This window comes from Amborella trichopoda, chromosome 5 (genome assembly GCF_054954075.1).
Source record: "Amborella trichopoda isolate Santa Cruz 75 chromosome 5, AtrichopodaSantaCruz75HAP2 v2.0, whole genome shotgun sequence".
Classification (NCBI taxonomy): domain Eukaryota; kingdom Viridiplantae; phylum Streptophyta; class Magnoliopsida; order Amborellales; family Amborellaceae; genus Amborella; species Amborella trichopoda.
In genome coordinates, this window is record NC_142340.1 from 8372351 (window position 1) to 8386419 (window position 14069).

At 33.6% G+C, this 14069-nt stretch overlaps 1 protein-coding gene across 2 annotated transcripts; it reads left to right on the forward strand.

The window, feature by feature from the left end:
* Positions 1 to 263: 263 nt before the first annotated feature.
* On the forward strand, positions 264 to 8151 carry LOC18437103 (glutathione hydrolase 2). Of its 2 annotated transcripts, none has more exons than XR_016055849.1 (6): positions 264 to 967; positions 4231 to 4749; positions 4858 to 5136; positions 6502 to 6766; positions 6919 to 7056; positions 7694 to 8151. XR_016055849.1 is itself a non-coding variant. In XM_088867319.1 (6 exons), the coding sequence occupies exons 1-6, from the start codon at positions 584 to 586 to the stop codon at positions 7910 to 7912; spliced, it is 1755 nt and encodes a 584-aa protein (XP_088723445.1). In that variant the 5' UTR covers positions 264 to 583; the 3' UTR covers positions 7913 to 8151. The 2 variants fall into 2 exon arrangements, 1 of the variants encoding a protein (XP_088723445.1); XM_088867319.1 differs by having other exon boundaries at positions 4858 to 5087.
* Positions 8152 to 14069: the final 5918 nt, after the last annotated feature.

A 14069-nucleotide genomic window follows, 5' to 3' on the forward strand; every position in this document is an offset into this window, starting at 1 on the left:
CCCTCTTAATGATTGAAAATATCTTTATTAAAAAAATGTTCTAGGTACAAAACAATGGTCAATAATTATCCCAAATTTGTTGAGCTTGAGCACAATGATAGATTACTCTATAGTGTACGCACCCTAACATAACCCGACGTAAATAACAAAGATACATAAGTGTCCAAATTGTTGAATACAATGATAAATTATTTTATAATAAGAGCACCCGAACATAACCCAACACGAATACATATATCCATATCGATCTCACATAACTAGTAAGGTTTCATGCAAGTATGGCATACAGGACGTGCCGGATGGTGTCATACCCATACCTATACGAAAATTCTAAATAATAAAAATAATGTAAACTATTTTTTTTGGGTAAATAAAGTCAAGAGGGATGTGGGCCCTACACTTTGGTGATATTGAAAGGATGCATTATTGGTGCACGTGGTGATGGAAAGAGCCTAATATTCAACCCTTCTCCATGTCTCCATCACATGTATTGGGACCTCATAGTATTTAAGGGCCCTAAGGCAAATCCACATTCTCAAGGTGTCTTTCTCGCTTGTGTGTGTTAGTGCTAAGCATCATCCTCATGGCCCAGCAGCACTCTGCATCTCAAAGCTATGACTTCGAAGATTCTAGCTGTGAAGCCCAATTTCAGGCCCAAACACCCTCTTCTTTTATGGATAATGAGCATGACTATGTGCCCTTAACACCCTTGGCTATACCAGAAGTGATCACAGTAGAGCATGGTGTTGTAGCGGCAGACCATGGCATTTGTTCGATTGAGGGTAGCAGAATTCTTCGGAAGGGAGGTAATGCAGTTGATGCAGCAGTTACCACAGCCTTATGCCTCGGTGTTGTTAGCCCGGCATCAAGTGGCATTGGCGGGGGAGGTTTCATGTTGGTTAGATCTCCAAAAGGTGTTCTAGATTGCTATGACATGCGAGAAACTGCTCCCAGAGCCGCTTCAAGGGTAAAAGAATGAATACATTTGCTTTTTTGTTATTTAGGAAAAATAAAGGAAATTGTTTTACTCTAATTATCAACTGATTTTTGGCTTTCATGGCCTTGTCAGACTTTTAGAAAATTAACAAAAATAAATTGGACAATCTTTTTATGCATCCCCTGCAGCATAGAAGTTTTATCGTCCCCCTTATCCAACTGTCCATTCTGAATGGAGGGCTAAGAGTGCCTCAATTTCAATGTCACGTCTCTACATTATTTTATTTTTACTATTTTTTTCTTTAAACTATTTTGACACCAAGTTTTTGACGTCGATTCATCTATTAAACTTGCACTAGCAAAAAATATATAAAAAAATATTTTCAATAAAATAAAATAACCAAAATACCCCAAAAAGTTTTAAGAGGACTTTTGGTCATTATATTTTATCGAAAAATTATTTTTAATATTTTTTATAGGTGTTCCCCAATGAAAAGATGACACGTACCAAATGTCATATTCATACAATTTGTATAAATAAAATTATAAATAAAATAGTTTGAGACGTCGGATCTAAGATCAAACAATGAGTAGCTCTCTTGATAAAAAATGAATAGCTAGATGGTAAGGGGAGGATATAACTTCATGTTGTAGGGGGAACATAGAAAGCTTTCCCTTTTATTGCAACCTTATATAAAATTTTCCCTTTATGGGTGGGGTTTCTATAAGGATGCAACCTTAAACAATCCAATTAAGGCGAAAAAATTCTTAGTATTATTTTAAAATCTATTTTCATACCTAATTAGAAAATTTTAAATTTTAAAAATGGTTAAAATCAAGTAGATCAATAAATATATGAAAATTTTGAAAATTGACGATTTAAATATTGTATTGCAAGATGCACTATATTTGGGACTCAAAAACTTTTTTTTTTTCATAGTCATACATCTCAATGTCTAGATGATCGATTAGATAGTTTATTCAACACTAAAATAACATTTTCGATATATTTTTGAGGTACATATGTGATTCTCCATTTTAAAGTTGCAACCTCATATAAACTTTTCCCTTTATATATTCCTTTTTATAATCGTGCGTGATGGAGTGGGCCTTTTGGCTTTATTTACGTTACTTGCATTTCTTATGTCTAGGGTTTTATTAGAAATATACATGTTTGACCACGCAGTTCAACAGCAAGATTCAAAACCCCAACACCGGTATGGCCCTATTGCAGAGGCTCCAGACCATTTGCCGAGCACACTAATGAAGCATTTGTGAAAGGACCTGGTTTCTATGCTGTCAAGCCCGGGAATGCGGGCTGCCGAATAAAACTATTTTGAGATTGATTTCAGGACTTAACTATTTTGAGATTGATTTCAGGACTTAATTTGTAAGTACACGTAATATCTAACATGGAGATCATGAATATGAAAAAATAAAACTAAAATAATAATTCTAATAAAAAAACATTTGGACCGTTAGTTTTCATTGTTTTTAAATGGAACATCTACTTGCATCCATTTTTAAGATCGATGCTTTACACTTTCCAGACCACATATGTAGACATGCGGTCCAGCCCGCATGAAATAATTTCCCTTTGTTGAAAAGCAAAAGTATCTTATTCTTTCTATACACTATTTTTTTTTTTAATTATTAATATAAATATTATTATTATTATTATTATTATTATTATTATTATTATTATTATTATTATTATTGCTATTATTATTTCTATTATTATTGTTATTGCTATTATTATTACTACTGTTATTATTATTACTGCTGTTATTATTATTGCTATTATTATTATTATTATTATTATTATTATTATTATTATTATAATTATAATTATTATTATTACTATTATTATTATTATTATTATTATTATTATTATTATTATTATTATTATTATTATTATTATTTAACAGGACATGAACTTGGCCAAGTTACTCAGACTCGGCCGAAAAACTCGCCTCCGCCAAAGTTCGAGTACCTTGGCCGAGTAACAATGTTCTTGTGTGTTAAATGGGCAAGAAAGAAGGAGCCGTATTTTTTGAACTAAATTCTATATAAATTGAATATGAGGATCTATATTTCCTCAATTCCTCGACTAAATATCCAAACCAAAGGAACCTTCATGAAGTTCTTTTTAAATACATTAAATGATTTTGATGAATTTTTTTTTTTTCATTGTATTATTATTATCGCTTTTATAATGTTATAAGTTTTTATTCTCGTAGGGCAGTGCCCATCAATTGCTCATCCCTCATCCCTAATACTTGTGGCATGAGAATGCAATATTTTTAAGGGAAAATTATGGAATATCCATGTATAACATTAGCCCCAACGTCATTCTCGTTGAGAAGTCTCCTATACTCAATTATCCGAAAAAAAATCTTCATTTTTGAGAGAGAGAAATAGAGAGGGAGCAAAGTGAGACGGAAATTTCATATTAATTTTCTAATTTTACTTAAAAAGGGTACTTACATCCAAATTATAGTAAAAGTGCCTTGGGGGGGGGGGTGAAAAAAAGAAGAAGGTAAAATTACAACAAAAAAAAAAAACCCTTGACTCAACTTTCTTTACAACCTCCCCAACCAACCTTTTTGTGGCAACTTTTAATCGAAAATTTTGTTTTAAAAAAATACGGTTAATTCAAAAAGTCATAGTTTTTTGGACCAAAATGCTTTCCTCATAGTCGTTGATTGCCATCGGTCTAGCACTTGTAAATGAGATTTGGCATATTGTTGCTGCGGTTCGACAGTTATGATGCCTCGTTCTGGCACTCATAAATGTGGTCCAGTTGATTATTGCGGTGATCTGGCAGTTTTTTCGGTCTGGCACTATAATGCCTCGTTCTGACACAATTTGCATGCGATCCAATAGATATTGTGGCATGGGTTCCTGTGCAACAATAATATGTGTCGAACCGTCTTTGGTGATTGTGGTGCTTTCATGTTTTCATCATCTAAATTATGACTTTTTTACTTCGAAAAGTTAATTTGAAAGGTAAAAGTTGTAATAAAAATTTGGTTGAGAGAGGCTGCAAAGAAAGTTGAGACAAAGGGATTTTTGTAATTTTCCAAGAAAAAAGAATGTCTCTCGCGGTAAAAGTATCAGAGACTTTTATATGGTGGATATTTTAAGAATAATGTCACATCCAAGGCAAATGTTACATATAACATGGTGACTTCACTAACGAAAGGCCTAAATAGTCCACATGTTCCGTTTGTTTTTTTTTTTGAACAAACAAATACTCAAATGCCATAATAATGTAAAAAATTATATGTATAGGATATGTATGAGCATAATCCCGCAGGAAAATTTCAAGGTGGACTATCAGTAGCAGTTCCAGGGGAATTAAAAGGTCTCTATGAGGCTTGGGAGAAACATGGGAAGCGTCCATGGAAAGAACTAGTGCAACCTGCAATTGATCTAGCAGAGAAGGGATTTCGGGTGTCTCCTTTTCTAGCATATGAAATGGAACAATCAGAGGATGCAATATGCAGAGATCCTGGTTTACGTGAGAAGTTCATGAAAGATGGAACGCTATTGCAGCCTGGAGACCTGTGTCGCGACCCTCAACTTGCGAGCACGTTGAAGAAAATTGCAGATGAAGGGCCCTCGGTGTTTTACAACGGTCGCGTGGGGGCCGATTTGGTTGATGATATCCAAGACAGAGGAGGGATAATCACATTCGAAGACTTGCAAAGTTATACCGCTAAACGCAGAACGCCAATTTCCAAAAAGGTCATGGGGCGCGAGATAATTACGATGCCGCCTCCTTCATCTGGCGGTGTTGGCGCGCTACTCGTGCGTATTTTCTTCTGAATTAACTATATCTCTCACTCTCTCTCAGACACACACACAAACACTTTTCGTTGGTGATTGACTACCTGAAGGATCAATTTTCTATTATAGGTTTTGAATATACTTGCTCAATATGATGAGCTTTCTGGACCCCTTGGACTCCACCGTATGGTTGAAGCAATCAAGAAGATGCTTGTAAAGAGAAAGGGACTAGGTGACCCAGACTTTGAAATACATGTCGAAGATGTTGTAAACGATATGCTCTCTGACGACACAGCAACAGATTTGAAGGACCAAATAGATGATGACAAAGCTAGTGATCCTTGGTCTCATCTTAAAAGGTACTCATATATACGACAAAGCTAGTGATCCTTCGTCTCATCTTAAAAGGTACTCATATATATTCTTTAAGGGAGAGTATATAATGAGGCCATTTATCTTTAAATTCAAGTCGATCACAATGAGTATTGATTATTAGATGTGAAGTTTGGTGTCTGCATTTATTTCATTGATTGAGCGTAAAGTCCAAAATAATTTTTTTCAAACTTTATAATACACCCAAGCTATCATATTTCAAATCGGATGGATGTAAGTAATTTTGACTTCCTTGTACTAAAAGTAAATGACCTCATTGTTTACAATCCTTATTCTTCAAGCTTCTTCTCCAAATAGCTAGCAACACTAAAGCGGTACTGCTCATTTGACATAAACTGTTTTCTTGCACAATTGTTGTCAAATATTTTTGAGTAAGGGAGATTTTTACTTTTTATTTTATTGTTATGATTTTTTTTATAGAAAATTGTTTCATTCGGGTTGGACCACATTTCTACAATATGCGGTTCAAAGGTATAAAGCATTCATCTAAAAAGATGGATGTAAATTGGTAGTCCATCTAAAAACATGAATAACTAACGATCCAAATGTTTTCTTAATAAATTTATTATTTGTAGTTTTCAATTTTTCTTTTTTCATATTCTTGATCTTAATGTTAAAGATTATATATTCTCTAAAAATTAGGATCAAAATATATTTAAAAAATATATTTATTGCAAGGCCCACATTTGTACAATATGCGGGTTAGTTGCATAGAAACAATGCATTTTTTTTTTATTGCTTACTATTGTTATTTATTTATTTATTATTCTTTTAGGGTGTAGTATGTGAAGGTATACTTATATTTTTTTTTTGTGTGAATCAATGGGGATATCGGGCCCCTACCTGTTTTATTAATAAACAAAAGAGGTTTTACATAAACTCTTCTTATACAACCCTTGGCAAGGGAACAGTAGTAACATCATATGAAATGTAAGTCATTACAAAATAAGAGGGGGCGAGAATGCCACACAGTGGCTTCATTTATAGAGACCGCTACCTTTGCCAAATATATATTCATTTCATTAAAACTAACTATATGAAACAAATTAGGATGAACAGAGTGGATTTGTTTCAGCATAAATAACACAACATTATAGATTATCATTTCTATTTAGCAATAAAATGATAATGATCTAGAAAGAGAACATCTTGGAAGGATTAACCCACATCCCTCTCTATGGTTGTTGAGAATTTCACACAAAATATTGTCCTCTAAATCTCTTCATGCATGTCAATGGCAACGCCTTTTAGTGGCTAAATGAAGCCTTATCTCTTGTCTAACCACATCGTGAGAATTTCATTACAAAACCATTGAGCTCGCTCTTTCACAATTTTTTGAACTTTAAACCTCCACATTCAAAACATCATCTTTTCCTGCAGGTTGAGGCTACTCCGTGACCATGGCACCAGTCACTTGTGCGTCGTCGGTAGGCACAGGGGCGCAGTTTCTATGACTACCTCTATTAATGGCTTATTTGGAGCATTGTTTAGGTCTTGTAAAACAGGGATAATACTCAACAATCAGATGGATGATTTCAACATCCCTACAGACATTTCAAATCCCACTATACCGTCAGCAAGTGCAAACTACATCGAGCCATTTAAAAGGCCTTTATCCTCCATGATGCCCACCATATTTCTCAAGGTCCTCTCTCTCTCTCTCTCTCTCTCTCTCTGGTCTTTTATCATCATTTTAGGTTTTTTCCAATTAATTGGGGTTGGCTACATGAATCTTGGCTCTCTCTCTCTCGTATGAGAAAATACCTTCTTACTGCATATTCCATTTATGTTACATAGGATCGAGAACTTGAGGGTGTGATTGGTGGAAGTGGAGGACCGAGAATAATTCCTACAACTATACAGGTCCTCTTGAACTATTTTATTCATCAGTTGGACCCAGGTTGTTCTGTTTTTTCACCTAGACTCTACCATCGGGTATATTTCTGCTCACTTTTTGCTTCTTCATTCATTCATGTTTTACTTTATGTTTTGGAGTAATTAGGATTTGCTTTAGAAGTGTGGAAGATCATAGCCAAGGTGCCCCATGAGATAACAAAAGTCGAAAACTCAAAATATCATTAACATCATCATTAGAGCCTTAATCTAACTATTTAATTTGTTAAAATATGATCTACAAAAAATAAGAAACCAAAGAGAGTCAAAGTTCAAAATGAATTGTAATGGCCTTGGGATCAAGGAGATTGTAGAACCTCTCTCTCTCTCTCTCTCTGTCTCTCTCACTCACACAATGGGCTAGTGAGAAATATTGTTGGTTGAATACAGATATTTTTTAGGGATTATATAATAATACATCATTTATTTTTGGTATAAGATGGTCACATTCACTTTAGCCATGGAATGTGCATATACTAGATAAAAGTATTTCACAAAATTCAATAAATTTTATTTTGAACTTTTTGCCCATACAATGACACATTATCAACCCCCCGATTTCAGATGTAATGGTTAATGATGATTGTGGCTGCATTGCATCAGAATTAAATAATCTCACTATATACATTTCCTATTTCTTATCATATTGCAACCCTTTTTATTTTATTTTTTTTCGCAGCTCATACCGAAGACTTTGGAATACGAAAACTGGGACACAGTGACTAATTATCACATCGAAATGCCCAACTATGATAGATTGGTCCTGAAAAGTAAAGGTCATCTTATTAAAGCAGTATCAGACATGTCGCACTGCCAAATTGTGATCCAGGACCTAATAAAGGGACAGCTCACTGCCGTAAGTGACCCAAGAAAGGGCGGGACCCCTGCTGGTTACTAAAATAATTTCTATTTCCATTGTACCTTTACTGCTTAGTTATTGGTCTTCTTATGGTTTGGGCTCAATAATGAGTATCTCGTTAATGGCCTGTTTGGGCTCAATGATGAGTATCTCCCTTGTTTTTCTTAATAATGTTTAAGGCTCCTGATATTACTTGGATTTGAACACTCTGTTTGTTAGTTGGATCTGTTATCAAGTTTACTGCTATTTGGATTTGATTGACTCGTTCTTGTCCTAAACCTCCTTTTCTTAATTGTCTCTCTATCCCTCTGACTTTACCGTTATTTGGATTTGAAAAGATGAGTACCTATGTAATAAATCTCTGCCCGCAATGTAAAATGTGGAAAGACCTATGCGATAAATCTCTCTCCAGATTATTGAAATGCACACAAATTTTCTTGGGAGAAAATTATATAGGGACACTCTTTCGACCCCAAAATTACCAAATGAGACATTTTATGTAAAAATTAAAAAATTCCGACAAGCACAGAGACATTTTGTTTTTTACAATCGTCCATATATTTGACAATAACAACACCGAACATCAAAAAATCCCACAAAATATTTGTGTCTTCTCTCTCCAATGTAGGAATCACCGGACAACATTGTCTTTTGAGTAGTGAGTGCATTGGCTAGTCATGGAAATGCCGGATAGAATGGACGCTTTCTCCCATGGAGCATCATCCACAAGCATACAATCTCCCTCTTTATCTTCTTGAGGGTGTACTAAGATCTAATAGCTTCAATTCATAGATTAACTTCAACAAAAAATAAAATAAACACCATCTATGTACATAAAAAATTAGCATCTCAAGATTTGAATATGGACCGTCCAATATTTTGAGGGTGAGATCTTGTTATTAGAAAAACTTTAGTTTTGACTTTTGAAAACAAAAGCGTAGTAATCTTTAGGTGGTTCCCAAAATTTCAGTTTGAAAGAAAATCGTTCGAAGTCATTCTTCTCCCGAGGGAGTATGTATAGTATAGTCCCTCTGGAGTATGTTTTACATGGACAAATGTGACAACGCCTTTTCATCATCGGCATCTTGGACGTCAAATTTATAGTTGATTATGATGCAAAACAATTATGACATTACTTTTAGCCAAAAAGATATTATATTCCTATAGGAGTATACTGTTTATTCATTCGCTCCAGTAAAACCTATCTGGGAATTAATTTTAGGTCGTTTTTTAATTGATTTTAAAAGTATTATCAAGTGGCACGTAGTTATGTTACAATAATTGGTAGGTTAGTTGTGTTTCAATAAATAGTGAAATTGTTATTTAGTTGATTTGTTGGGGTGTAGTTTGATACCTTTTATATATATATATATAATTGGAAAAGCATGTAACGCGATCATTCACCTTTGATATAAGGTGATCACAATTTGGTTATGGGATATGTAATTGGGTGACTGTATTTATTCCATTGACTAAGCTTAAAGCTAAAAAAAAAAAATTTCGAACTTTGTGACAAACCCAAGGTGGTAGATTTCACATTTAAAATTTAATAGTATTTGTGACCTCCTTGTATTAAGGGTAAATGATTTCATGGTATACAACTCCTTTCTCATTTAATAAGGATGAATAATATACTATAAGATTGTTTCTCTTTTTTACAAGAAGATTATAATCACTTTCAGCTATCAGATGTGCGAACCAATAGCCGGGGTATGTCAAAGAATTTAAGAATAATAATTTTAGATTTTAAACCCAACCAATAGTTCCGAGCTCTCAAATTTTAGGTTTAACTCGACCTTCTGACAACAAAGAAAAATAATTTTCTTTTTTTAGTATTACACTGGAGGAAAATGGTCTCATGTATGCTTTTTTTATTTGAATACCTCTGCAAGTGGTCATAAACTTCTTAGCATATTTTGTACTGGTTTGCCATCTTATTCAAGGCCATAAAACCTTCAAACTGAAAGAGGAGGAGGTAAGTCTTGTGAAAGTGTGGTGGATGATGGGTAATCGATTCCTAACGTTGAATACCTCATTTTTAACTCGAGAAAAATGAGAGGATGATCTCCTTTCATTCCAACGTGTTTAATCTACAGGTTGGGACAACCCTACGCGTTAACAGTAATAGAAATCAGATATTTAGTTTTCTATCATGTGATAAAAAACTAAATATTTGATTTTGATAACTGCCAACACCCACCCTAAAACGACAAGTGTACCACCCCTTATCTTTTGATCCGGCCCACCAACCCGATCCTTTGCTCTTGTTTTGCGGGCCAAGCTCTAGTTTTTTAGTCCCATTGCCAACTCATATAACCCCTTTGGTCCTCTCTCTCTCTCAAATTAGATTTCCATAGCTCCCTTTCTCTCTCTAGGTTTGTTTTTTTCTCTCTTGTCCTGCCCCTCCATTTCCAACAAAAACACTTTCCATTCCAAGTCAACTGATCCACTCTCGAATAACTCTCTCTCTATCTCTCTCTCCTGGTGGAAATGAATTCTCTGCCCCCCAAAGATGGACATTCCTTGCAGTTGGATCACAAAAGCTTGTCGCAATCAGATGCTTTCTACGTCTCTCTCTCTGGTTGTAATCAGATGCTTTGTATCAGGTACCCCTCTCTCTCTATGACGCAAGGGATACCCAGGTGTGAAGTTTATACTGTAAATTTATTCATTACAGGGTCAAAACTTGAATTTCCGTAGTTTCTATCGGAAAAATTATGTCGAATTTTTTATTCCTAAATTCTATGATGCGCTAAATAAGTATATTGAATTCATTTTCTATAATCTCCCACTGAAAAGTAATGGATTATATTTATGAAATGTGCCTTGGCCAGGTAGTCACCCTTTTGCTAAGACGAGTAACTCGGCCAAGGCCGAGTGATGTAGATCGAGCTGATCTATAAACACTTACATTATAAAAAAATAAAATTAGATAGTCTAGATAATACATTACAAGATGCAATATTTCATGACTTGAAATATTTTATTTTTGAAAAATATGCCTGTGCCTCGAAGTCAAGATGATCAATTTAAGGTTTCCAACATCGAAACAATCTTTTCCCATGAGCTTTTGAAGCGCACTTTATTTCAGAAGTACAATGTTAGCCCATATAGTTTTTTCTTTTTACATTAGTTTTTGCCGTTAACATTATTTGGTTCAACTTAAGTGGCCAATGCCAAATGATAATTACCCTTACTTGTTTTAGGTTCTTAATTTAGGATATGTTTTGTCCATGTAAATATCTTGATCTTGGTTTCATGACTTGAAATATTTTATTTTTGAAAAATATGCATGTGCCTCGAAGTCAAGATGATCAATTTAAGGTTTCCAACATCGAAACAATCTTTTTCCATGAGCTTTTGAATCACACTTTATTTAAGAAGTACAATGTTAGCCCATATAGTTTTTTCTTTTTACATTAGTTTTTGCCGTTAACATTATTTGGTTCAACTTAAGTGGCCAACGCCAAATGATAATTACCCTTACTTGTTTTAGGTTCTTAATTTAGGATATGTTTTGTCCATGTAAATATCTTGATCTTGGTTTTGGAACCTGTGAGGGAAATTTGCCTCCAATTTTCTCATTAGCCAAATTAATGTAAGAGATTTTACATCCAATGAGTAATAAGCTTCACGTTTATGGCTCAAGATATTTTTTATAACATGGTAAATAATCTCACTATATACATTCCCATTAATTGTCACCTTTTGGTGAAAGAATATAATACTATCCCCATTTTACAATAACTTTTCTCAAAAGGATTTATGGTCAAAATTCGTATTGACTAATAAGAACTACCTTTGTGATTAGTTCAATAGTAGTTCAATAAGAACTACCTTTGTAATTAGTTCAATAGTAGTTCAATAAGAACTACCTTTGTGATTAGTTCAAAAGGAAATTGGGACGGCATAGAGAAAATTAGCACTACGATTAGAATCGGGCTTGGGTCAAAACGGTAGAGGTTGGTTATTCATAGTACAGTCTCAAGTTCCATTACTATGTAACATTGACAAAAAAAGAAAACCACCAATCAAGTTCAAGCCCAATTCCGAATTTATCTTGTTACCAAAAACAAGCCAAACTGCGACCAAAATTTGATAATTACTGAAAAATTTCGTTCTTTATTTAATTTATGTTAAAATGGAAAGTTCCATACGGTGGACTCTCTTTAATTTATATTTTAGATAGACTTATTTTTTATAAATTATTGGAAGTTATCAATCACGAGAATTTCTCAATAACTAATCTCCAATGGAGTAAATTTAAAGTACAAAATGGCCGTCTTTTTTTAACCTTCTCTAATTTGAATTGCCACAGTTTTCTTAGACAGCTAAGTTTTTTAGATTTTAAAGTAGCAAAAAATATCAATTAAAAGGGTTGTAAATCCATGCAAACTCGCTAAGGGGTCAAACAATATCAATTGATATTCAAAAGTCTGCTTTTAAAGTTCTATTTCAATTAATTGATGTTTTCACTATTACTGCGTATGGGAAGTTGACTGTACAAGTTTCCTTGTTACGAAAGCTTAATAGAAGGTATTAGGGGTTGTTAATCATTAGAAGAAAATCACGAGAGTCAACTATGTCTGATTTTAATCCTTTTCACCCAAATAAGAGTCACATGATCTTACATTTTAACTTTACGGGTCATATATGGACATATGCTTTCTATACTTTCCCTATTGTATAAAACTTATATTTTTCTCACTGTCCAACCGCCCATTCTGAATTAGAGGGCTAAGATAGGCCCCAACAATGTCAAGGCTCTACACTACTTTATTTTTAAAAGTTTTAGTCTACAAAATATTTTAACACCAAAATTTGGGCATCCACTACTCTCTTAAACTCGCACCGCTAAAAAGATACAAAAACATTGTTCCCACAAAAATAAAATAACCAAAATGCCCCTGAAAGTGTCAGGGTATTTTAATCATTATATTTTATCAAATATATTTTTTACCATTTTTTTAGGTATGCCCTATTAAAATGATGGTACATTCCAAATTTTATATTTATATATTTATAAATAAAATAAAATACTCTGAAGTATCAGATTTGGATAAAAACAGTCAATAACTCACTTGATCTAAATTGGACTACTGGAGGGACAGAGGGGGCGCGGGGTATACTTATTTGGGAAAATATGTAAACATTTCCTATTTAACCACATTTATCTCAAAAAGAAGGTTTGCAAAATCATTGTCCCGACCCCGAACATATTGACTAGTTTGTTGGGCCGATTCTCCCTTGGAATCAAGGTTTGGCTATATTCTATCCACAACCAATAATGTCCTCTTCTACAGTACATTTATTCTAATATTTAAACCATGAAATGACCTATTATAGATGAGAAAGATGATTTATAGAAATTCTTTCTATTTTTATTTTTTATAATTGATTGGATTGTCGACTCAGGCAATCTAGATCGACACTATGGAGAGCTGATCCAAACACTGCTCTCAAATATGAATGGCCAGACTTTAGCTCCATACACTTAGCCTAAGATGACACTTATAAAAGCTTATTAGAGCCTAGATAAACCTCCAAAATTGGCTCACACAGCCAAAGTTTTACAGGATTTATTATTGGGCTTCTTGTCTAAGGTGTTTAAGAGGGTAACACAACATCATATATTTGAAGTCGACCACTGAATTGTCCACAAAGAAAAATAATCTCTCAATTTCTATATATCTTAGTTGAATTATGTGCGTTGCATGTATGCAATTATTGGTAACATATTAACTAAATATTCAATGATCAAAGGGATTTATTAATCAAAAAATTGATTAATGAAGAGTAACCCAAGCAAATTTTAACTACGATAATATGGATAAGTAATTATACTTAAAACCAAAACTACTAATCTGTTGCAATTTTTTTCTCCAAAAAAATATGTGAGAAATATTTATAAAGAACAACTGCTATTGTCATTGTCAAAATGACAGAAGGATATCTTCTCTCTGAGTAGAAAGGATTATTGCCATTGGAGAATTGATTTGATGATGAAGAAATACTATTTGTCATTGGTGTAAAAACGCATGTGAAATATTAGTTTCTGAATTTTGAGATGGTCAGTATACCGATATACCTTTTTCATCACTCACATGAATCTCTATTTTCATCTTTCTTCCCGTTATTACATAGTTACTACAAATTTTGAATTGTATACTGCTAAATATTTTAAGAGATAAAGAAT

Coding starts and splice junctions, on each gene's coding strand:
- LOC18437103 (XM_088867319.1), top strand. CDS start 584: ATGGCCCAGCAGCACTCTGCATCTCAAAGCTATGACTTCGAAGATTCT. Junction 968..4,230: donor CTCCCAGAGCCGCTTCAAGG/GTAAAAGAATGA, acceptor TTATATGTATAG/GATATGTATGAGCATAATCC. Junction 5,088..6,501: donor CCTTGGTCTCATCTTAAAAG/GTACTCATATAT, acceptor CTTTTCCTGCAG/GTTGAGGCTACTCCGTGACC.